The 26,408-nt window shown below is 36.5% G+C and overlaps 1 protein-coding gene across 10 annotated transcripts in view; it reads right to left on the bottom strand.

Annotated features, from left to right (window-relative positions):
• Positions 1–26,408, bottom strand: part of TMC1 (transmembrane channel like 1) — a 379,606-nt gene that overhangs the window by 77,414 nt on the left and 275,784 nt on the right. For 8 of the 10 annotated variants that reach the window (XR_009008543.1, XM_057547720.1, XM_057547721.1 and 5 more), the window contains 3 exons: positions 23,730–23,777; positions 19,420–19,591; positions 14,415–14,543 (listed from right to left, as the gene is read on the bottom strand). Coding sequence is in view for 9 of the 10 variants with exons in the window: in XM_057547720.1 (XP_057403703.1) it covers positions 14,415–14,543; positions 19,420–19,591; positions 23,730–23,777 (349 nt within the window). In the remaining variant the exon portion in view is untranslated. Of the gene's footprint in view, positions 1–14,414; positions 14,544–19,419; positions 19,592–23,729; positions 23,778–26,408 lie in introns of those variants that run through there. The other 2 variants (XM_057547726.1, XM_007182271.3) reach the window with 2 other exon arrangements.

Raw genomic sequence — 26,408 nt, 5'->3', positions numbered from 1 at the left:
ACATTGGTTCTACAGGTACAATGCTGTCGTCAGTTGGGAGGCCCCTGGAATATGTGGTTTTACAGACAAGCCCCTTCAACACATGACTATAAATAAACAACACACAAAGTACTCTTTAAAAAGTGAAAAATGAAACTTCATCCTTAAGTTGGTGAAGGATTTTCTGTGTTCCTTAGTATCACTGCTAAACTCATGATTTTACAATACCCAGTGATGAAAACAGCACATGTCTGCTAACTTAGCTGATAACTAGAAAATTGTGCCCCATTACTCACCTGTGCATGTGCACCCACCCATGACCTGCCATAAAAACACAAGCACAACAGAGAAGATTCTCTTCAGTCATCAAACAGACTTCCCACATCATTTCCTTAATGGCAGGGACAATATCTTGTCCTTTTGTATCTCTCACAGCACTGTTCACTACTTTGACCATAGGAGGTGTTTAGTAAACTGAAACCTTCTTGAAATAGACCTAAATGGCATAATTTGGATAGATAGAGACAAGGGAGTATCTAATAATTGTATTTTCCACATCAATTAATGCTTAAAGGAAAAATCATTCCTCGACTTTGGGATTGCACCTTTCTCTTTAGTCTTCTCAGAAACTTAGTAGGACAGCTTTCTAGAAATGAAGAAGATTTATTAGGCTGGCCTTGTCAAACACCCTGACATTTGACATGACTTCTGGGCTGTGAAGATTAATTGAAAAACAGTTTCTAGGACATTCTACACATTTTAAAATGTTCAATAAAGCCCCATCAACAAGTATAAACTGAGCTCTCATGGCTGGGTTTTTAGATCCATGCAATCAAAAAACCGTATCACAGTTAAGCTTTAACTATGTATTAGAGATGTTAAGACAGGAGTGAGTGTGGTACTTAGCAGACACTTTATAAAATGTTGAACTGATCTAAGCTGAAAATCAAGTAACCTGAGTCCTAACCCAGCCTCTGTGATTTGTCTCTATAACTTTGCCCATGTTTTTGTCACTCTCTGTACTCACGTTGAGGAGCAATCCCACTTCACAGAGGAAAGCCTACTTGCTCGGGACTCGCACACACCTGAGCAAGCTCCGGCACAGTTTCCTCCGGTTACTGTGTAGCTTTTAACAGGTCAGGATTCTCGAACAAACAAACAAAAATTGGGCAATTGCTTCCCTGCTTGCTGGGGTGGTGGCGAGACTAAGATGAGACTATAGATGTGAATGTGTTGAAGGAATTATTACACTGTCAATTCCACTGTAACACTTGTTTTGAAACCAAGAATCTGTTCTAACATGATTGTTATATTACGGAACAATCTGAACATAACACAGATTTTGTGTTTGCTTACATGTGATTTTATCTACAAGAAACACTGGGTGAATACAAGAAAAAAACACATCCATCTAAACCTAGCAGTATATATACAAAATGCACACACCTCATCAACCAGCTACCTCATGGCACCCCGTGTGTTAGAAAAGTCACATCCATTCAGAGCTGGTGTTACAATGACCCTCCTTCCACGCTTCACAATAATTCACAAACTGCAATCTTGTCATTTCCACAAGCAGACTTCAGGTCTTTTTTAAGGTAAACTGCCATATTTATTGCAGTGTTTATGTATTTCTCAGCCATTAAACATGTGTAAAATGTCGTTGCCGTTTTCTTAAATTTCTATCTTTTTTTAATGTGTCACTGATGATGTTTCTGAATATTGTGCCCCATCCCCATTTTTCCTGTAAGCCCTGTAGTTTTCATTACCCAATTTTTCGTAGTGTAGAAATTTTTAGGAACCTATACATCATGTTATAGCAATTACTTGGCATCAAGAATTTTGAAATTCATAAAACCAAGTATATACAGGAATTATCACATCATTCTCTATTATAATAAACATATATAAATGGAGGACCAAAAATTCTTCTTAGTAGTAAAATCAAAATTTGTTTTTCAAACGTAATAAGGTGACTATTTTATGAGGATATCCACTGCTCCTGATGTTTAGCAGATAATTAAAGAACATCAGTTTGGCCTATTAGAATTAGATCACTTTCTAGCTGAGTGGCCAATTAGAAAACATGACTGCTCTAAGCAGACAGGAGTGTAAAGAAATAGCTATTCTACTCCATATTTCTGACAAGATTTTAAATTTTGGGAGCTGATAATTATGTTACAGGAACATTAAACTAGCAAGATTTAAGAGAGAGAGGGAAGTCAGGATTATAACCAAATTTAAGTCACCACAAAATTAATTATAAATTCATTTAACAAATACAGAAACTTATTTTCATGGCATTCATAAGATTTCTTATCAGTCATTATAGATATATTTTCCTTTGGACAATCTAAACAAGTTTTTATTTTTTGTCTCTTAAATTGCCAATTTATCCCTGATACTAAGCATAGTTTCATACTTCTCTTCCAATTACTACCCTACTCCACCCTCAACATACATATCCTGACAGTTTTCAAACGAAAGTCTGGACTTCACTCTACTCCACATAATCACAAGTGCCCTAATGCCCTAACCCCTCCTCCATTCTTCAAGAGATCTTCCCCAAGTTTCATACTTAAGGGCTCCCTGACCAGCCATTCTAGCACCTCCTGCTCCCCACTTCCCACCCTGGCCAAAATAACTACTAGACTCAACTCATCAGAAATCTGGGGGATGACTTTAAAACAAAGCCAGGGGTATGGGGTGGGCAAAGAATTGTTAAACAAGAACAGATTCTTGATCCCCCTAATCTGATGGTCTTGGGATGTAAGAAAGCACTCTTGCACCTTTCTGGCCTAGAAGAGGGGATATTGGGGTGGAAGAGCTCAGTGAAAGAACACACCTTAACACTATTTTCAGGGCTGACCTTTACAATGAGATGGCATGATTTCAGGATGGAAGAAAACTAGTATCACCCAATCCCATCCTCCCTGATAACAGATTTCTTAACCAGAAGACAACATCTTTCACTGTGCTGTTAGAAACAAGATACAAAAAGAAACTAGCCAGTATGGAGATAAACACTGACTGATACTTATCACACTAAAGTACCCATGACAGATGTCAGAAAGCAAAAAAACAAAGAGCAGAGTCTTTAAAACTAAAAAGCAAAAAATTTTCTTTATATTTTTCCTGTAGTGAATCTGTTTTCCTACCCATTTGTATTGATCTGGATAATTTAAAGGGATTTATCTACATGGCTAAAATGAAATAGGCTCTTGTGGATAAACTTTGAATATCTATTGGCCTCAAACCATCGAAATATCTGACTGAAGAATGTGTGTCGTCCCCTTGAATTGCATTCAACAAAAGCTGCCTGCCAAGACTGTAATCCAGTCTCCAGGTCTCAGAGCTCAAAGCCCTGGTACAATATGCACAGCTCTCTGAGCTGTAACCCCAGACCCAGGGATAAATAATTGAGCAAGGTCTATTTAATGACAATAATACCTGGTCTCATAATTTATTTATCAACCCCTTGTGTTGGTAATTAGAATAATAAGGTTTCATGGGCTTTCAAGAATGCTTTCACAGTTAGTTGAAGGAGCACGCTTTGCCCTAACTTACAAAATAGATAATTTACCCAGAACACATGATACAACCCTGATGACACAAGGGATTTAGGACATGCTATGCTGCCTTTGACACATTCTCATCCCAGGAAACATGTTCTCGTTTGGGTTAGGTTAAGTTGACTTTTCTTTCCTCTTGTTCTCAGTTTGACAGTATCATTGAGTAACCAACTTATTGCTCAAGTAAACGAAAGACTTTTCAAAACTGGTCTTTAAGGCAACTGTAATCAAAACTTGTGCTCATGAACATTACTTCCCAGTAAAGGGATCAGAAGAATGAAAGGTCCTTTCCTAATAAACAATGCCATTTAAAAAAAAAAGTTGACCAATTTAAATTGACTAAAAGTCAGAACTCTGACTTTTCCTAAAATATTACTGAGTAATTGAAAGAAAGTTGAGGAGGTAAGAAGACAGTCTAATATACAGGGATTGAAAATAAGGATTATAGGCCTTTCTAGATAATATAACTCCATAATTAGACTGGCAGAATTATTTTAAGTCATCCTAATACTGGAACTGAGGATTCAAAACATGTGCTTTTATAACGGGGATGCTGGTGGCAGCAGTTATAATGGTTAAGATGCTCAGTTGTTTCATCTATAAAACAGAGACAGTAATAGCTATTCCATAGGGTTGTTGTATGCATTATAGGAAATAATGTATGTGATGTGTTTAGTAACAATGTATGTAATGCATCCATGGCAAACAGGAAGAGCACTATAAATAGTAACTATTATTAATAGCAATAGTACTAACAGGGCTGACTTTAATTTTTACGCTGACTCTCCAAATTAAAAAGTTGAGAAAGGACTAGATACTTCCAGGCAAAACCCTGCAGAAAGCCAGTCCATTTCCCTTTAGATTGTGACCCTAGTGAGATGTGAGAATAGTGGGAATCGGTCTTGTTACCAGAAGAGCAGGAGAGAATTCAGCCTTACATTTGAGACCTGATGAGAGTGCCCGAGTGTCCGGCTGCAGAAGCCCCAGCTATGGTGCTGCCAGGGAGGAGGTATTGGTGGTGCCAGCCCGAGTCCTGCTCCAGCCACGCTGTGCTGTTGCAGAGAGCTCAGGATGCTTGGACAGCTGGGGAGTCTGCGGTAAGAGACAAAAAGAGAGCTCTCTCCCTTGACTAGGACCACATTCTATTCAGGTCTGCAATCTGTATCTTACAATTGAGACACAGATTTGAGTCCTGGCTCTGTCACATACTAGCTGTGTGCTCTTGGGGAGATGTTGTTGATCCCAAGCTTTCTCGCCTATAAAATGTGACCAGCAACAGTAACAGCAATGACAGCTAACATACTGAATGTTTGCCATAAGCCAGGCACTATTTATGTCCATCATCTCCTTTAATCCCCACCAAATCCTGCAAGGTGGGAACTATTATTATCCCCATTTCAGAGATGAGGAAACTGAGGATTAGATCAGTAAAAGAAGTGTCCAAATTTACCCAAAGAGTAAGCGGCATAGCTCAGCTTAGGAATTGAGCTCGTATGTCGTTTTCCCAGAATAGCATCATTATTTACCTCATGGGATTGGTATAAGGACATGTAAAAGTTGAGACAACATAAACAAAGCAGTTCTTGGTATACCAGGGGTAAATGGTACTTTTGATTATTATTCAAAGACATTTATTATTTTTCTGGGCAATGTATATGATACCTTGAGTAAAACTTCAGAATAAAGAACGATTTGTACACTATCTTTACAACTATGTAAAAATCGTGTGTGTCAATGGCCAAAGACTGGGCAATTATGCAAATAATTAGTTCCTCTATTTTCTAAACTTATAATACTATCATACAGTTTTGTTTACAGTAATAAAATATAGATTTGTATTTGTTTCAAGGCACTGTGCCGTATGAAGAAAAAAAAAAAGAATGTGGTTCTATGGTTTTGTGTAAGGCATTTCTAATTCCATCAAAAAGCTAAGACATAGATAAATATTTAGGGCATCATCTAATTACTACCAAATGAATAAACAGTAAAATTAAGTGCTGAAAGATTCAGATGAGAGAGTGGGGTGGTTAGAAAGAACCTTGAACAAAAGGAGGATTCAGCTACATGGTCAACATTGCAGCAAGGACATGACAGCATAGGGAAATGGTGTGAGCAATGGTGAAGAGATGGAAGTGCACCTGGGGTCTTCAGGTGGGTGATGAAGAAAACAGTCTAAGTGCTTTAGAGGAGGAGTTGGCATGCCCTGATGCCAAGTTAAGCAGTACAGAATTCACTCTGATCTCTGTAAGGATCCATGAGCATTTTGTTAGCAGGAAACTGATAAGTGCAGTGCGGTGTGCTACATGAAAAATGTTGCGACAATGATGTGCAAGATAAATTAGAGGAAAACAAAATGAGAGGCTGGACGTAGCTTGATTTCTAATGCCTTTATACCAGCTGTTTCCTCTTTCTGGAATGCCCTTCCCGTCTTCTCCACCTGTTCTCTTCCTTTCCATTTTCAGTTCAACAGCCAGGCCAACACTACAGCTCCTCCATAAGGGCTTTCCTGATTTTCCTTTCTAACACTCGCCTCCAGCCCCAGGTCAGGGTGACTTAACCTCTGACCTTCATGTAGTAATTACCTCATGTATTGTAGTTAACCCACGGTCCATTTGCACCACTGCACTGGGATTTTCTGAAAGCAAGGTCCATGTCTTTTGTTCTAATTTCCCAATATTTAATATAGCACCTGGCACAGAAGTGAGTTTCAACAAATGCTATTGTAATGAATGAACACCTACAAGAAGACTAGATGATAGTCTGGCTGTGGTTCCTAAACTTCCTACACCTCAGAATCACCTGTGGGATCTTTTAAAAATTTCAAAGGCCAGGTGTCCCCATTCCCAGACCACTTAAGTCACAATCTCTAGGGGTGGGACATAGGCATCAGTACTTTTTAACATCCCTAAATGGTTCCAACGTGCAACTAGTTGAGGACCAAATTCGGAACTAAACCAAATATTATTTGTTGAGAGTAGTAAATTTAAGAGATTTTTACGTGGCCAAGCAAGTTGTTGGAGGTTGGGCTAAAAAGCTACTATATCAAATATGATTAAATATGATTATTTTGGTGTCCCCTTGCATTGGTAATACTCTACATATTTTGAAGCTTGATAAATTTATTTTGGTGAATAACTTTATTTTTCAAGTCCCTAGCTCACTCTTTATCTTATATCCCTAAAGAGTAACTGACTAAAACGTCTGAAACAATCTGAAAACAAGCAACAAAGAACAAGCAAAAATGTTGGCTGTATATTCACATACCCTCTTACCCTATATATGTGGCTTATTTTGGTGTGCTTCCTTTTAATAGCACCACTTCACAGATTTCACAGTTTAAAATATATATATATGGAGAGAGAGACAGAGAGAGAGCACCAAGACTTCTAAACATTTCATCAGCAATAAACATAACAATGATCTGTGCACAAAGAGTTCTTAAGACAATTTTTTCATCAGCTCTGATGACATTCATGGAGATGTGTCAAAGCCAGCTGCTGGTGTTGGTAAATAACCAAAGCAAAGCTTGGGTAGGTCAAATCTGTATTAAATTCAAAGTTACTAGCCATAGAAATTCTCCAGACCTAGGATAACTTCTTTGTTCCCTGGACTATGAAACAATGCTAATTTTCATGGCTGGCTTAAATGTCAAATAAAAACTCAAACATATTTTAGTTGTACCCTAGAGGTCAGTAAAGCATCTCAGAGTAATTTTAGATGAATCAAGGGAGAAACAACATAGCTGGGTTTTAGTAGCTTAATAAAGAAAGAAAGCACACTAGATCCTCTTTCTACTTGCTGATTAAATCTTTTCCTAATTCTGCTCTACCTGGTTAATTTAAAAATCAATTTATGGTTAATAATTTTCCTTTGTATTATAGGAGAGGGGAAAGAAGACAATATAGATTTCCCCAGGAGCTAATAGTTTGTGCTGAGTTTTAGATATTGGTCACAGCATAAACTGGTTTTCTGCCATACAAGGACACCAAAAAATTCTAAGATTTGTAACGTTATCAGCAGAGACAATGTGCAACTAAGTTGCTGTAAAGAATTCTTTCTCCATCTAAAACAATCTGTAATAGTAACTTTATTAATCTCTCTCCAGACCTTCTTATTAAGCTCTATATCAAGGATTTTTTATTTTATTTTGATTTTTGTCTTTTGTTTTAATGCATCAATGAGCATGCATATCAATGAACATACCTAAAACAATACCCCTGAAAGTAGGGGTGGCATTACGTGGGCTGCAGAGTTCTAGGCCATATCCCTAAGACATCGAGGTATATCCCAGTCTATTGTTATTGCTTTGGCTTTTGAGCAGAAATGAGATTTAGGGAGAATGTGTCCTTAAAGCCACAAATGAATCTTAAGATCAAGAGCTGAAGAGTAACAAGCAAAGTTAAATCTAAAATCTTACCTCAACTATTCTCAACACCAAAGATTTGCAAAACATCAGTGTATCCTCTCCCTCCTTCACTGTGGGAAAATTATACTCAGAAGAAGGTAGAAATAGCACTGAAAATACAGATTGCTATACATAGATGTAAGAAGGACCTATCAAATTCTGATCAATAAGTAAATTTATTTTATTTCTGTAATTTTTTAATTCTCCTTTTTACTTAGCCATTTTTTCTAAGTATTTATTGAGTGTGTTTTATGTTTTTAGCAGTGAGTTAAGTGTTTTGAAAAAACTGAAAGAAACATGTAGATTCCTTTCTGAAGCTTTAACTCCATTAAGAAAAAAGAGATATAGGCCCATAAAATTGTTACACAACAGTGCTAGGCAGCCTTGAAGTGAAAAGGGAGAGGGCCCTGGAGGCTTGAGAGCTTGTTGAAGACATTGTAGATGACATAAGAATTAAACTGGACATTAAAAGACTGATAAAATTGAGTAGGCAGAGAAAGGCACTCCAGGCATCGGTTTGCAGAAATTTCCTTAAGAAAGGAGATATTTCCACCATGAACCTCAAGTACAATCTCATATTCTTAGATATACTAACATTCAGGGATTGGTAGACATACTGTGCTAATTTTGCTTGGTTCATGTGCATTCTAATCAAACATGTTTAATGAATTCTGAATACTGTGAAACAGAAGGATTCACAGGGCACTGCCTCAGAGTGAGAGGAGCCATTCTGCTTTGAAAGGTTTGGTAAAATCTTTCTGCACAACACCTGTGTGTTCATATTTAGCCCCTGGTCAACATTTCTAAGTATTGTGAAATATTTTTTTCAAAATTTTGTGTGGTGATATTTAGGAATACTAGAAAGCCTTAGTTTTCTGTTAGAACAGTGTGTTCTGCCTTTTGATCCAAGAGTGGGCAAGAAATTTTAAATGATGGCAGTTCAGTGAGCTCTGCGGATAACTACCTGGTAAATTTAATCTCTTGCCACAAGATAAACTTAGATCTGGAGTCTCTCCTGAGCATTTGGCAACACAACTTAGGTGAGGTCACCCACAGAGCATATTATACTCCTATGTGAACTAGTCTTTCTGCTGAGTTGACTTGGAGTCTTACTATTTCACAGTTTCCTTCCATAGCCTCCCTTTTAAGCTTTCCCGATCACTGTGACCAACCACTGGTCAAGAAACACTATAATAGTGAGTGCATAAAATATAAAACTTAATTCAGCCAAAGAATCATGTATCTTTTATAGATATTTGAGTGTAAATATGTATGTATATGTATAATAGTATATACATATATATGTGTATATATATATTACAAAAGCATAATTAATATGACTCTTTGAAAGAAGTGATTTATATTTAACTTAAAAGTTTCTAATTTTCAGGACAGAGGGAATCTTAGACACATTATATTGAATACATAAAACTATTCCCCTTTCTTCAGCTCATCTAATTTTTTATGATATTCTAATATAATGTTCTCCAAACATTACTTTCAGTATATGCATTTTAATAAGGTGTAACCATTTTTATTCTATAGCAACAAGCTTAAGTCCCCCGAAGTAGTGTTCTACTTGCCATTTCTTGGTTATATACATAAAAACGTCTTCAAAAATACCTTGCTTCTCTTATTATAAACATGATAAAGTTAAGGGTTATCTTCATAATTAGTACCTTATCTGAGATCTGTATGATACTTTCCCAAAACAAGGACAAACTTCTCAAATTAAGCTTATTTTGTGCTTATCATGTGCATATTTGCTTTCTTTTTACTGTTAATGTAGTAGGTCAAATATATTTAAAAGCATTCCTAAATAATTTTAAGTCATAATTAATGAATTTCTTCTTTTAATCAGTTTTCAAAGATCATATATTTATGGATAGTCTAATAACAAGTTTTGAAAAATAGCTATCACTGACAGCTAAAATTCTAAATAGTGCAAGTTAGGTAAGCTGCTGTTTATCAAAAATTTTTGGAGGCTAGGATACTTTGGCAAGCTGGGGAAACTAATTCAGTGTGTCTTACCATATGTGATACATTGACTGATAATACTTGAGAAAGTAGTGCATAATGAAATGCAATTAAGAAGAAGATGATATATAAGAAGATGTAGAAAATGATTACTATGTGACAGGCATCATTCTAAGTGCTTTAGGTCTATTAAATGATTTAATCCTCTCAGGAACTTTATGAAGTACTACTACTTTTACCCCTATTTATAGAGGATAAACTCAAGGATGCAGAGGTTAAGAAACTTGTCTAAGGTCACAGCATAATGCTTGATACCTAGGGGACTCTTATTAAATAGTAGAAAAATTGGATGTCAATGTTACATTTGGATCAACAAAATTCAGCTGTACTAATTGCCTACAGACTCTCCATTCTTTGGATGAGAAAATCAATGTACCCAAGATACCTGTAACATACAAGAACTAAAGGTCTCTGCTTTGGTTGAGTTTTTGGTGAATACACACTTCAAATGATTGAAGTGTGTATTAGTGGATGAGTACACACGCTTAAAAGTCCTCTTGTGTGGAACCCCTCATTCCTTCACAATGGCAGATGAAGTTAAGGCCTTTGTGAGCTAAAGTTGAAATCACAATTCTTGCCTATGAATTATATTAGTTTCCCCAACCAAAAAAAAAAAAAGAAAAGAAGCTGAACATCTGGATTTTTAAAATCTGGAATCTCCCACTTTTTAAAATTTAACAACGAAGAAAAAACATTTCAATAAAAATATACACCCCCAGATGATTAAAATGGTAAATTTTATGTTACGTATATTTAATCACAGTTTTTAAAAAACAATAAAAGAAAAAGAAACAAAAAGCATGTGGGCCAAATAAAAACCACCTGTAGTCTAGATTCAGCCGCAGACTCCCCATTTTCAACTTCTACCCTAGTAATAGGGCGTGGTATTGCCCTTCCTTCCATCCCAATCCTTATCTCTCCCCACCTCTAAAAATGGCTTTATCCCTGGACTCCAGCCTAAGGCCCCAGGACCTGGAATCTGCCAGAAGATTACCCTGTGGGTACGTTTTGGAAGATCTGAAAGCGGCTGACCGTGGATTCTGCCAAACTGTCAAGATACCCTCTTTTCTTTGTTGGAGCATCAAAATCAGTTGTCCATCCAGACTGCTGTACCAATGTGCCACCATCCCCCAAGGCTCCCGGGGTTGCCTATGGCTAAGTCTGCTCCCACCTAGTCCTGCCAGGTCCTGTACCCTTCCCATCTCTCCTGTCACACTGCAGGGAATCAGACAACACTGAGTCTGTCCTGGGATGAAATAATAATTACAACTTGTGTTTCCCAGCTTTGTGCTATGTTCTGGCACCCTGCTAAGTGTTTCATATGAAATAACTCAATTTATGATTCCAACAGCCCTGTAAATTAGTAAAATTTCATAAGAAACCCAAGGTCAGAGGACTACACAATTCATTCAAATTTGCACAGGCATTAAACGGAAGATCTGAGATTCAAACTCAAGACTGAAACCCATCCCTTCTTCACTGCCCTATATGGAAGATGCAGGCAAAGAAGAGTGAGGGGTATTTCTACACCTCCACGCAGGTGGAAAGGAAGGATATATTTCTTGGCATTTTTATGCAGTTTCACACCACACTTTGACAGTTCACAATATTATCACTTTCCAATTTTACAACTTTCTATATACAGTTACCTGTGGTTCCCAGGTTTGGGAATTTCATGGTCAGCAATATTTCAAAACATATTGGGTAGGCCAAAAAGTTCATTCGGATTTTTCCATAAGATGGCTCTAGCAGCACTTAGTTGTCTTTAACTTCATTTGAAACAATTTTGTTAGATTGTATGTAACAGCTGTCATATCAGCATGCATTAAAAAAAAACTTATCAAAATTGGTGAATTTTTGTGTAGCCATTTTAATACTGAAGATGGAAGAAAAAAAGCAACATTTTCGGCATATCAGGCTTTATTATTTCAAGAAAGGTAAAAATGCAACCGAAACACACAAAAAGATTTGTGCAGTGTATGGAGAAGGTGCTGTGACTGATCGAATGTGTCAAAAGTGGTTTGCAAAGTTTCGTGCTGGAGATTTCTCGCTGGACGATGCTCCATGGTCAGATAAACCAGTTGAAGTTGATAGTGACCAAATAGAAACAATAATTGAGAACAATCAACTTTATACCATGCAGGAGATAGCCGACATACTCAAAATATCCAAATCAAGTGCTGAAAATCATTTGCACCAGCTTGGTTATGTTAATCACTTTGACGTTTGGGTTCCAAGTAAGTTAAGCGAAAAAAACCTTCTTGACCATATTTCCACATGCAATTCTCTACTGAAACATAACGAAAATGTTCCATTTTTAAAACCAATTGTGACAGGAGATGAAGAGTGGATACTGTACAACAATGTGGAACAGAAGAGATCGTGGGGCAAGTGAAATGAACCACCACCAACCACACAAAAGGCCGGTCTTCATCCAAAGAAGGTGATGTTGTGTATATGGTGGGATTGGAAGGGAGTCTTCTGTTATGAGCTCCTTCTGGAAAACCAAACGATTAATTCCAACAAGTAGTGCTCCCAATTAGACCAACTAAAAGCGGCACTCCACGAAAAGTATCCAGAATTAGTCAACAGAAAACGCATAATCTTCCATAAGGATAATGCAAGGCCGCATATTTCTTTGATGACCAGGCGAAAACTGTTACAGCTTGGCTGGGAAGTTCTGATTCATCTGCCACATTCACCAGACATTGCACCTTCGGATTTCCATTTATTTTGGTCTTTACAAAATTCTCTTAATGGAAAAAATTTCAGTTCCCTGGAAGACTGTAAAAGGTACCTGGAACAGTTCTTTGCTCAAAAAGATAAGTTTTGGGAAGATGGAATTATGAAGTTGTCTGAAAAATGGCAGAAGGTAGTGGAACAAAAGGGTGAATACGTTGTTCAATAAAGTTCTTGGTGAAAATGAAAAATGTGTCTTTTATTTTTACTTAAAATACCGAGGGCAATTTTTGGCCCAACCAATATTTTGGGAACCAATATAAGGTCACCAAACTTCTATTTTGCCAAGTAAGGATATTTCCTAAACCTATCATTTAGCATCATTATCACTTCATTAAATGAAAACTACTTTGACACACACACACACGTGCATATGCACATACATTAATAGCTTCATGGAACCAGAAACGCTACTTGTCTTTGCCTTCATTTATGGCTGGTGTACAAGCACATGCATAAGTAGTTCCCAGCCTACAGTTGTGTGGTGTTCCAAAAGCTTTCTGGGAAGACCACTGTTTGGAACTTGGAAAACCTTATTCCACGAAACAAAGCAATAACGTTAGAAATGATGCCTAGGTTCCCACCTCATAGGGTAAACCTGGAATATCTTGTTTTATTTTGGATATGAGGTAACTGAGGCCCCAGAAGTTTAAGCCATTTCCTTAAATAACACACAAGCTCTTGCAGAGCCAGGATTAGTAGTGAATTATCCTGATAGCTGCTTCAGTTCTTTTTTCATCACCAGAGACAAAAACACTTTAATTTTAACATTATTATAGATACACTATAATGTTTAACGTTATTAGTTAAATAGGCTTGTGGAGGGATAGCTTTGGAAATTTACCAGTTTATAAAAATTGTTCTGTGTAAAAAATGCAATCTGTATCACATCTGTGAGACGCAAACATGGCTGTTATCACAGACATGGTCCCTTTTATTCATGCCCCACTTCCCCGAACCACCATGCAAAGAAATATAGTGTGATCCTCAGAGGCGAATCTGCTTCCGATCCCAGGAAAGGGATAAACATTTGACTTTTCTTATCAGGAGTTTATAAATCTATGTGTCTCTGAGTGTGTCAAGACTCAACAAAAGAGTGAAACTGGGTCGCTTACATGTTACCAGGGAATAGCTATTAGCGGAATCCTTAATTGGAATCCCGTTTACTCTTCTGTTGGCTTAGCATCCTCTCTGTGCTTTAATATGAGCTGTCACATGAATATATCATTTGAGGCTGGAACCCTGCAGAGAAACTAGAGTGTGCAGTCCAACAAACTTGTAAAATTCAAATATATTATCTCTTTCAGAGAGATACTAATGAATGTATTAAACTAAGGAAATTCTCAGTTCAAGGAACAAATGATTAAAAGTGATCTGAGGTTGTAAGACTCCAAATAATGAATTTAATCATGATTTTTTTTTTATAATCATTAGCCCAGCCTCTCTAGTGATATGACATAGAATATGTATATGTACATATATGATATATGATATGTTAACTATATGATAGGTAACATATATAAGTTATATATGTATATATGACCATGAAAGTTGTATATAATGAGTATTATATATATGATGTATCACATATAGTATAATCTATAATATATAGGTAATACTCAGAGAATTTGGGAGATCAATAGCAGGGAAAATGTTTCTAATTTTGAAAAGTGGCATCATACTTGAGAACTTCAATTTTCTTCTCCATTTTCCAAGGCTTGCATTTGACAGCAGCAATCATTTGTCTATTCTCATCTAACTCTGCCTTCAATCTTTCCAATTCCTCTTCATCAATTTCTTCTTCTTCTTCCCTTAAGAAAAAAAACCAAAAAAACCTCCTTTAGTAAAGTTAAGTTTTGCTTGACTTCCAAACTTAAAGAATGCTATCAGATACTCAGATGATCAATGTATAGCAACTTGGCTATATATGGTGTGTGCTGAGATCCACAAGCCTTAGTGCTTGTATCTGAACACTGATGCAGGATTTCTGGAAATACTATAACTTTAAACAACAGTGTTTACATTCTGAAGTACTGAAACCATTTTATGTCCATAGTCTCAAATTCTCAGAACTAGAAAATGTGTGGAGACAGTTACAGATCTATCAATATATTTTCTTCTCTTCTTTGTTCCCCTCTACACCTTCCCCCACCAATTCCACATTTCATTTAAAAACTTTATTTTTCAACCAGGATAGTAAATTAGAGGTGAGCATGTCTTTGAAGTGCCCTTAAAAAATTTGTTAGCCCTGTCTCGAGAGAAAGAGAAAAACTGAAATAAGAAAAAAATTTTAAAATCTATTCCTCAAAGGTAACTTAATCTGTTAATTAAACTCAAAACTTCAATTGATAAAATTCAACTTGAAGTATATTTGGTAGAAGTGAATCCTTTGAAGAGGCCTTCAAAGGAATTTAGTTTCTTACTGAGCAAATGAGATGTATCTTTTCTCTTCTGTGTTCCTAGTATTGCAAAAATATCAAAGGGTCCAAAACTCAAAGAAAACAAAATCTAAACATGAACAACATGATTTTTAAATTGAGGAATGTAATGCCCTATTGCAGAGATCATTTCTTTTTTTTTTTTTTTGGTAATAGAGTGTTTCAGTTATGAGCTGTTGTTACTTAACTTCAAATTTACCCTCTATACTTAATATTGTGATGCTGTGGCTGTGACTCTGTAGGGTACATTTCTGGTTTGTCAGTTGGCTCATTTTTCGGCTGCCCGTAGAAGACACTAAGAAGGGACTTGGTCTTTCCTTTGGTTTCCTGTTTGCTTCCTGTGGTGATGTCTACTCTTTAGTGATGCTTCTTCACCCCAAGAGCTGCAGGGCCTTCCCATAGCTTCAGGTGAAACTAGTTGGCCGACTTTTCCAACACTAGCAGAACCGGCTTCATCATTCTCCCCATAGACACCAGCACCACTTGAGCATCGCCCCCCTCTGCAATAGTTTCAGCTCCGTGCGTCTCTCCTCTACGCTTTTAAGTTTTAATTCCAACCTCTTTCCGTTGTTCCTCCAGCCCCTAGTATGCTATTTGCTTCCTATAGTTGCTGTCACCATGATACTTCATGTTCTCTTTCACCTTTCCAGTAACCTAGTTAGCAATTATTTATATCTATTAAACAGTCCTCTTATTAAATACTTTCTCTTCAATTAACTGTTGGAGTTTCTTTCTCCTAACTAGACCCTGACTGACAAAAAAAGTGTAATCTGACTCAGTGTTAGTCAGAAACATATTTTGTTGTTCACTAAACTCATGACCACACACAGTAGGGCTATGGCAAAAGATGTTTTTGGAAGTTTCAGCTGAATAATAGGAGGACATACCCATAATTTTACAGCCCACCTTATAAAATGACTTCGCAATCTCCTTTCTTTCCTACCAATCCAGAGTTTTTAATCAGGTCATGATTACTGAAACAAAAATTTAAATTAACCCTCTAAAATACACTTGTCATTGATAGTTTGGGTTTTTTTGACCAATGCAGACATTTTGCTTAGAATAGTAATCCTGGTTCGAGAGAACTATGGAAATACCCTCCACTAAGATACAACTCTGATTGCCATTACGTTGTTTCTATTTTAATTATTTGATGTTTATTATATAAAATCCTATGGTGCTGTACAACCATAATAAAATACTCACAAAGAATGATCTATTTGATGTTTGGATTTACCATGTAACTAAAGCTTATTTCCCTACATTTCTCTACATTCCTAACATTATTTATGTAGTTTCCTTCTATCTTAAACCCAGTACTTTGTATGTTTAACATATTCAAATTCTATGATTCCTTCAAAAATGATATGAAATGTCTTCAATACCCTTTTCTGATTATCCCTATGAGAATACTTTTCTCTAAGACTCTAAATCACTTTGTACTTCTCTGGCACATTTATACTGTCTTATTTCATAATAACTTGTGTCTAAGTGGCCTCTCCCTTACTATATTATGAATTTCTAGAGAATGCAGGCAATCGCATATTCATATCCATATCTTCCAAAGAAATTAGCAAATTATCTTCCACGGAAGTGGAACTGGATAAATATTTATTGAATAAATGTTTATGTACAGAGTTTTTCTGGATGACAGGATTACCATCAAATATACTAAAATATAACAATGTCTTCCAAGATTAGAATGTTATGGAAAGACATTTATTCCTACACTAAATGATCTTAGACTGGTATATTTTTAAAGTCTTTGTTGTTAATTGTTGATTGCTCCAGGAAGATCATGCTGTGCTACAAGGTATAGTTGTTGCCGGCTAAGTTACCTTCAAATATGCAGGTAATTAAAATATTACATTTTTTGCATAATAAAAATATAATAATGTATAATTAAAACACGGTATTACAGGGAAACTGCTTTTCTAGGAACCACTCAAAGAAAGTGCTAATCATATTAAAAGGGCATAGCACTGACATGCTTTATCTTCTAAAATTTAGGGCTAATCTGTGTAAGAATGGCTTTCTATCTTAGGTTTGATTTATTTAAACAACAGTTGTTAGGAAAAAGGAAGTATAACGTGCTGAATTTCTCAGTGCTATGAACATATTACTTATTCACTTAAAACTGGGTCAAGAAAAGCCTGTAATATTATTAGAAATACTCCAAAATGCCAAACGAGGCAGTGTTTTTTAACCATCTCCAAAGACAGTTAACATTACAACCTTGGATTTAGTTGGTTTCAAATGTTTTGTCAGTGCAAGGGAAATTTCCTAAGGTGTTTCAATTGAACATTTAAATAAAAGAGGATCAGGAATTAATTAACCTAAATAAATGTGCCCTGATTTGCCTTCTAATCTTTCTCAAAATATATTTGCTAATACATTTTCTTTACAAAAAAAAAAAAAAAAGGTGCGTATCTTCAAAATGAACAATAGAAAGTGGATCCTGAAATAGAGATCAGAACTGTCAATCATCACAAATAATTTATGACACTATTTAGAATAGTTGTACAAATTGTGGCAGTAATAATATAATTTGCAAAACCTATGGAGACAAAATTCATTTTAGTCAAGTTGGGCTCTGTGGAGAAGTGGGGAGGGAGGGAGCCAGGGGTGCTTCTGGCTTCTCAGAATCAGTATGAGAGTAGGATCAGCTAAGGACAGACACTTTCACAGGGACAAGATTGCCCCAAGTAACAGGGGCCAAGACCCAGTTGATTCATATGGTCCTATTTCTAGAGGTTGAGCACTGACATGAGGGCCTTGAACAGACCAGGAGAGCAGAGGAATTCCCACCCAAGTCATGTTTTAAAAAGGACATCTCTGAGGCACAAGTGGAGAGGAACACAACCTATATCATGCATATGTCTATTGGTGATGTTTTCTCAATGAAATACCACTGTCAGAAAGCATAAGCTTTGCTAGTAGGAAATATTACTACATAATAATAGCAATAACAATCACAATAAGACATGGAACTTAAAAGGGTGTTTTGTTTTTGAAAAGAACAAAGCATAAAAATACTTGAAAAGACGATAGACATAAAAAATGCCAGAGTCAAAACGTAAAGCAGGTGATGTCTTAGTATTCAAAGAGAAGAAAGAAGAGGAACTTGGGGAGGAGAAGGAGAAAAAGGAAGAAGAGAAAGAGAGGGAGAGAGATTTAAAAACTCAAATCAACAAAAATATAATGAAGAAATGGGTAGGGTTACTCTTATTTAAAAAGGAACCATTGTCTATTAATGCTAAGCTTCTCTACCTGACAAAATGTTCACATAGTTGTATTTAATTACAATTACTTATGAAGAGGAAAATAATAGCTTGTTATTGAATACTGCAATGTGTCATCTTGGGAGGCTATCTTGGAAAGTTCCTCACCATTTAAAGTCCTAGGACTGTCTCAGAGGAGATCCCATCACCTCATGGTGATTCCCATGCCCCACCTGGGGTGGCAGAGGAGCTATTCTCTTAAATCCTTTCCAAGGGGTCTAGGTTTTCTATCAGTAAATGTGTTTTACATGCACACTTTTCCTGCCTGCCTGCCATCTGCAATTTTCCAGAAAGCAAAGACCAGAAAATTATTTTCTTGAATTTTTCCTAAACAGCATTTAATATATTTTTCTACACAAAGACAGCACTCAGGAAAACGTTGGCCTGGTAGAACTGAAAGACACAGGGTTATATTAAAAAGGAAATGACAATCTCAATCCTCTGTAAAGGGACAGATAGTTAATATTTTAGACTTTGGAAGCTATATACAGCTCTGTCCCATATTCCTCTTTGGTTTTTTTTAAATTACAGTTTTATTAAAACTGTAAGAACCATTCTTAGCCCTTGGGTTGGAATTAACCATAGTTGGCCAACCCCTGCTCTGTAAGATAAGTGATTTGGGTTCATTGTTTAGGAGTTTTTCACTTAACTTCAGTAACGATGCACTTAACTAATGGGATAACTTTAAAATATTTAAATTAACTAAATATGTTAATGACCTATGACAATTTAGATCTCTCATAAGGGAATTTCTCATAAGTCCATTCTTAATATATATTCATTTTAAAATTCTATTTTAATATCAAAATACATTTAACTAAGTGGAGTAAAATGGCAGATTAAGCCTGTTTTTCTGAAAGTAGTTTTAATTACCAATTTTAAGGCCAGGGAGTGCCTAAAGGGAGTGGTCTTCTTTCAGCATCAGTCACTTCTGAATGAGAAACAATTTCAGATAAGAACTAACTTACGCTCCTCTCCTCAGCCTCCTCCTTCTCTCTTTTTCTCTGGCCTTCCTCGTTTCTTCATCCTCTGGTTCAGGTTCTGGGTCATCTTCATTGATAACATCTCTGGTCCGTTTCCTCTTTGGTCTCATGCTCTCTCTTCGAGGTAGTTTGTCTTCCTCCTCCTCTTCCTCTTCACCTAAACACAGCAGTTAATGCTTCAGTGAGCAGTATCAGAAAAGTGCTCTCCCGCTACCAAATGTATTCTTACTTTTTAATTATCATTGTCACACATCTGAGACCATAATCCAGCAATTCTCCATATCAAGATAAGATGCACCATGCCATATATATTTCATAGCCTGCCATTTAATTACATTTATCTAGGGACTTCCCTGGTGGCGCAGTGGTTGAGAGTCCGCCTGTCAATGCAGGGGACACAGGTTCGAGCCCTGGTCTGGGAAGACCCCACATACCACAGAGCAACTAAGCCCTTGCACCACAACTACTGAGCCTGTGCTCTAGAGCCCGTGAGCCACAACAACTGAGTCCGCATGCCACAGCTACTGAAGCCCACATGCCTAGAGCCCATGCTCTGCAACAAAGAGAAGCCACCGCAACGAGAAGCCTGCACACCTCAGCGAAGAGTAGCCCCCGCTCGCCGCAACTAGAGAAAGCCCGTAATGAAGACCCAACACAGCCAATAAATAAATAAATAAATTTAAAATAAATAAATACAGTTATCTAAATTCTCATTTCTTGTGGTTTATCTACTCATATGTCAGTGTTGATCCCCAAATTCTAATAATGCTTATAATTCCAGCCTTCATTTACTTGGGTAACTAGATGAGTTGGAGTTTAATATCACACCATGATCTCTCAGACCAAGTTTGTAGGTTACCAATTCAACACATAAGGGTTGAATGTTTAACCACTATGTGCTAATACTACTTCTATCTCAGAACAAAGAATAAGAATGACAAGGAAATGCTACAAACCAGAATAATTTTGAAGAAATTAATGTATGCCTTGACATTCCTCCTAATTCAAATCATTCTCATTCTTTTTTTTTTTTTCTTTTTAAAAAAAATTGAAATATAGTTGATTTACAATACTGTGTTAGTTTCAGGTATACAGCAAGTGATTCAATTATACATACATATATATATTTTTCAGATTATTTCCCTTTACAGGTTTTTACAAGATATTGAATACAGTTCCCTGTGTTACACAGTAAATCGTTGTTGCTTACCTATTTTATGTAAAATTATTCTCATTCTTGACTTCAAATATTTCTTCTTTTGCCTAAATATTTCTTCCTCTTTCTTAAATGAAATTGATAGTAAATACCTTTGCTTGATCATTTTATCTTTTTGATTAGAAATAGATATAAATAACTTGTAAATTTAATACAAAACTGAGAGAAATGACATTATTTTATTTTATTCATCAACTAACAATTAATGCCTCATATGTCCATAACTTCTTCGGAAGCTTCCAGGTAAAGAGTAGAGGGAGAATTCAGTTCCTTCCTTCACCATTTATGACATACATCCTACTTCACTTTCACTTTTGTTTTTTAACTTCTGATATTTAGAGTCAACTTCTGATTTTTATTACAAAAAAACAAATATTACTCATAATTATCACTATCTTCTTAAATAGAAGCTACTTAGGGAAAAATTTGTGCTTTAATGGAAAACTATGAATTGTCTGCACCATACCCTTCTGTGTTACCTGATTCTGATTCTATGGAAGCTATTTTGTAACTTTGTAAGTTATGGATAACTAGATAGCAATGCAAAATAGTTCTTGTCTATAGACAAGCAAGTGAACTCTGTTCAACGCAGAGACAACCTTCCACCACCGAAAAAGAAAAGAAAAAATCCCCCAAACAGTCATGCCTTATGTGCACAATCATTTCAATATTCCTGATCTATAAATATATCTGTTGTTTGAATTTTCCTTTTACTGGTAACTGCTATAAATGCCTCACCAGATTCCTCATTTATTAGTTAAATGTTTTCATTTTTACATGAGTGTGTGTCATTATTTTATCGTTTAAAATCTTTTTGTTTTTTTTGTTATCTTTTTAACATTACTTATCAAAATTTTTTTATTGAGATTTCAAATCTAAGATCTAAATATTACCATTATTACTAAAGTTTGACTAACAGGAGAGTAACTTTTCTAACCGGGTTTGGAAAACTATATTTTGTCATCAAAACCAAGAATGAATTTCCATTTGTTAAATACTGTGGCAAATGTTGTATGTTATTTGAACCCCACTCTGGCATTCTGAAAATTTACCCAGCCTTTATTATTCATTTTAGTCACTAATTATAGAAAGAACAGAGCCTCATAGGAACTGAGAAACAATTTCACCCGCAAATAGCTCGAAAACTCTAGCAGCCACTTACTACCCTGCATTTTAGTATATTTCATATTAAGGCTAAACTATTAAGCTTGCAGAGTTTGACCATGGATAAAAAGTGTATTATTATATTTATATTTTAGCACTTAGGACAAAAAGGCTATATTTAGTGCTTTAACTAGTCTCCAAATATTCAAATTCTTAAAAAAGGAATGTTTTACAGTTGCCTACTAAATGTGGATTTCCATACATTACCTTTTGGAATGGGCTTGGTTCAGTTTTGAAGGGTAGCAAAATATACCACGTCAAAAAGGCATTCTGGGGCTTCCCTGGGGGAGCAGTGGTTGAGAATCTGCCTGCCAATGCAGGGGACACGGGTTCGAGCCCTGGTCTGGGAAGATCCCACATGCCACGGAGCGACTAGGCCCGTGAGCCACAATTGCTGGGCCTGCGCGTCTGGAGTCTGTGCTCCGCAACAAGAGAGGCCGCGACAGTGAGCGGCCCGCACACCGCGATGAAGAGTGGCCCCTACTTGCCGCAACTAGAGAAAGCCCTCGCGCAGAAACGAAGACCCAACGCAGCCATAAATAAATAAATAAATAAATAAATAAAATTAAAAAAAAAAAAAAGCTAATGTTCCTTGTGATAAACATTAAAAAAAAAAAAAAAAGGCATTCTGAATACACCACCCCAAAATATGCCACTTTGGTGTATTGACTATTTTGAGCTGTAGCACTTGAAAAACAGCAAATGCAGGAAGAGACTTTCTCTGAACTTCTCTTATCTGCTTAAAGACAGAGTCTCCAAAAGGAGCTCAACTGTCATATATCCCCTCCCCAGGAGTTTCATCCCCAAGGAAGATTGACTATTATCACACGAGAGGAGACTATAGGTCAACACCACATGCAGACACACTTTATCATAAACTATCCTACTTCCCATCTATTCTCCTAAAACTTATTTATTCTCTCCCAAGAGACCTACATGCCCCTCCCTCTTCCCTCTTTAGATGGTGTTCAAATCTAAATTTTAAGCCACCTCACAGTTACTCATTTTTCCTGGATATCTCCCATGTATACATGAGGTGTATGTGTTAATAAATTTCTGGTTTGTTTTGGTTTTTTTCTTATTAAATTGTCTTATATTATAGGGGTATCAGCTAAGAACTCAGGAGGGTAGAGGAAAAATTACTTTTCCTCCCCGACAGTAGTCAAGTCATAGCATCTAGGATCTATGTGAGACTCTGGGCTGTTTTCATGTAAAATGGACCAAATTAATGAAAACAACTGTCATCATGAATATTCACTGGCTGTCATGTTGGGCTCAGGTTTTTAATTGACAGTGTTGATGTATTCTCTAATTGAACTCTTCTTGAGATGCTGCTCTTTCAGTTTTGGTAAACTCAAAACTTTTGCTCATATAATGATCTTTCTCTGTTCCAGTCCATGAGGGGTCTGCATGCCTGGAAAGGGGTCACAGCGCTTGAGCTGAACCTACTCAAAGTAAAAACAACAGAGCAATTCCAACAAAATACCCATGAATTCAGTACAAAAGAACAGGTTTTTTCATTTTTATTGAACCACCTGATCAGTTCAGTCAAAAAGGTCAATCTGTTATATTGTAATAGATTCAGCCTTAGAGAAAAGCTTTTAGGACAAAGATTTTCATGGGGGAAAATAGTAAAGAAATAAAAAAGCAAATTTCTTCTGAACTACCATCTACTTAATCATGAGTAAATTATAAATTGGGTGGAATGTGTGTGTGCCAATTGAATGGAATCTCGAGTAGAGATTCTGTTTGATGGACTTGATCTCTTTTGTGAGACCATCGAAAGTCATCCACACATGCTCCTCTGCTTGCATATGGTAGCATATTCCCACAAGATAAGAGGATGAATCCCCTGAATTCGCTGCTATTCCACAGGAAACATATCCCAAGTGGGGATATGTCCATCCCCACTTACTTGAACTTTCCTCAGTATCATCTTCTTTTTCCTCCACTTGGATTTGCACTGTCGAAGAAAGAAAAAATATAGCAATTCTTTAAATGATGGTACAATTGTTAATAACTGGTTTTTACTGTTATTATTTTCATTGTAAAGTTTTTTGTGCAGTTAATAAATTTTTTCAATAAACTTCTCAAAATAAGCATTGTTTATTAAAGATATACAGCTACAATATCTTATACAGTGCTGTGCAAGGACTTCTCTGCTTCATCGTCTTCAACAATTTGCAAAACATATCAATCATAAACCTGTCAACTCAATTCAAAATAACTTCAACCAAAATAAATTCTGTACTGCAATAAGCAGACTTAGGGTGTGTTGGGTCATTTCATTCTATGGTAAAAGGAATTGTTGGCAAAGCTATATCCGCATGCACAAACCACTTGGTTATTATAAATAAATAAAGTTATTAAAATAGACAATATTTCATTATGACCAGGTACCCAGTGTCAAAGAATCTTTCAAAAATGCTTAAAACCTGATATTTCCTATTTCAATTATTTCTATAGGTATTATATGCAGACAGCTTAAATTTTCCCATATATGATTTACCTTGACTATGTGGAGACAGGTGATTCTACAGTTCTTTCCAAGACAAAGAACACTTCTTCTGTCTATTCCTCACCTCATCCTCAGCATCTTGTTTTTAGATTTGCTCCATTTTTATAAAGGCATATAAAGGTTTTATAAAATTTTAATGGTACAGTAAAATATAGGAAAATATATTAATTGGCAGATTTTTTCCCCTTGTCAACTACTGTCCATTCATCACAGGTTGAGTCAGCCAGAGACAAAGATCTGCAAATTGCCATGGTAAAATTACAGTAGACTATTTCTTTAAACCATGAGTCTAGTAACTCATTTAAAATATTAATTTACATATTTTTATTTAAGGTGGATGGGCATAAGTCCAAAAAAGCAAAGATAACAAACGATGTTGCTGTGAACAGAGGAAACAACCTCTGGTTTTGTTTCTGCTCAGCACTGTCAAAGGTTATTATTCAGAACTTGACAGGCATATTGAAAAGGCAGCACATTCAGAGTTTAAATTCCATTCACAAAGAAGATTATTGTAAAAGCACTTTTTGCCTTTAAACAGCATCTGCGTAAAAATTTTTAGGATATGCAAAAATGTTACCACTCAACATCAGCCATAGAATATGAAAATAAGTGTTCTTTTGTTCGGAGTGGACATATGCCTTCTGTCACCGGTTGTAAGTGGATCTGCACAGGACAAAGGTCTTTATGTCACTACTGAGAGTTCGCAATAGTGAAGGCAGACACCTCTCAGAAGATATTTTACATTCAACAATAGGCCATGGTCTTTATTTGCAATTAATGCTGCCACCAAGTTTCTTCAGCCAAAGAAGAATTCACTTAGGAAGACATCTTAATGATATAAGATTAGCCTTAGAGCAAGGTCTGATCAGCGTGCATAATATAGAAACAGCTGAGGACAAATAGCAAAGTCTGACACACAGCCTCTTTTGCACCATGCATAGCCAAAGCAAAAATTCACGTAAAATGCTATAATGATTTGTAATAATCAACTCACTAGACATGATTAAATAAAGTTAAATAATGAAATGGAGGAAAATACTAAACAAACAGAAATACAAGCAAATCTTTAGGAAGGATCATATATTAAACAAAAGCAGCAGAATGAAATGTCCCAAGCCAAGGAGATGAGCAAGAAATCAATTTCCTCTGACAACCAGGGGAGAGAAAAAGCAGGGCTGGAGTCATAGGTCATCTTTTCAGGCACAGGAAGGATAGTTATAAATGGCCATTAAATAAAACCTAAAAATCCATAAGGGGAGATAGCCCTGTGGTTGCAAGTAAAGAAGAAAAAAGAGCTATGGTTTCTGAGTGATGTAATGGAGAGTACTGCAGAAATAGCCCCTTCACTCCTCTTCAGGTGACCTTCCAACAGTGATACTCATCTGTGCATTATCATCTGCACATTTTCAGTAGGTGCCTTCTTTATTCAACAGCGTTCCTTTTGTCTGGCAGCTGAGTCAGGGGCCATGGAACAGTTGTTTTTACAGTTACTGTGATCATAATTGGTTTATTATTGATTCAAACCCTCAGCAAAGGCATCATCAGCATCAAGAACTAAACAGCAGCACCCTGACCAGGAGACTGAAGACTCCATCAAGAGCCTCAGACCAAGCTTAATTTTAATGGAACACTATTTGGTCTGAAAAGCAACTGTCAATGCTGATCTGCATCTCCTGCAACTCAAAGCGATGCTGAAGAACCAAGCTAAGAAGCCCCTCCCAGACAAAAGCCTGTGCAAAAGAATAACTCAGAACACTTAAATGGGAGTTACAGACTGTCTTTCCCTTCTCAGACAATTTTCGGCACGGCCTATTGCCATCCCTTCTCTCAGCAGTCCTTAGTAGCTTGCTCCCAGTCATATGACCCCCTCATGTTCTGGATGCTTCCCAAAGCCTATTGATTATGTACTTTAAAAATAACCTCTCTCCTGGGGAGTGATGGGAGGACAGTGAAGCGGGGGGAGTGGTTTCCTGTCTAAATGTTGAAGGCAACAAGCAAAACTGCACTGAAGTACGCTTATTTAAGACAGGAATATGCAATAGGAGCAGATGAACTCCTAGGCAACCCAGATCCTCA

The sequence above is a fragment of the Balaenoptera acutorostrata genome, chromosome 6, assembly GCF_949987535.1.
Source record: "Balaenoptera acutorostrata chromosome 6, mBalAcu1.1, whole genome shotgun sequence".
NCBI lineage: Eukaryota > Metazoa > Chordata > Mammalia > Artiodactyla > Balaenopteridae > Balaenoptera > Balaenoptera acutorostrata.
This window is presented reverse-complemented; position numbering and strand designations above follow the sequence as displayed.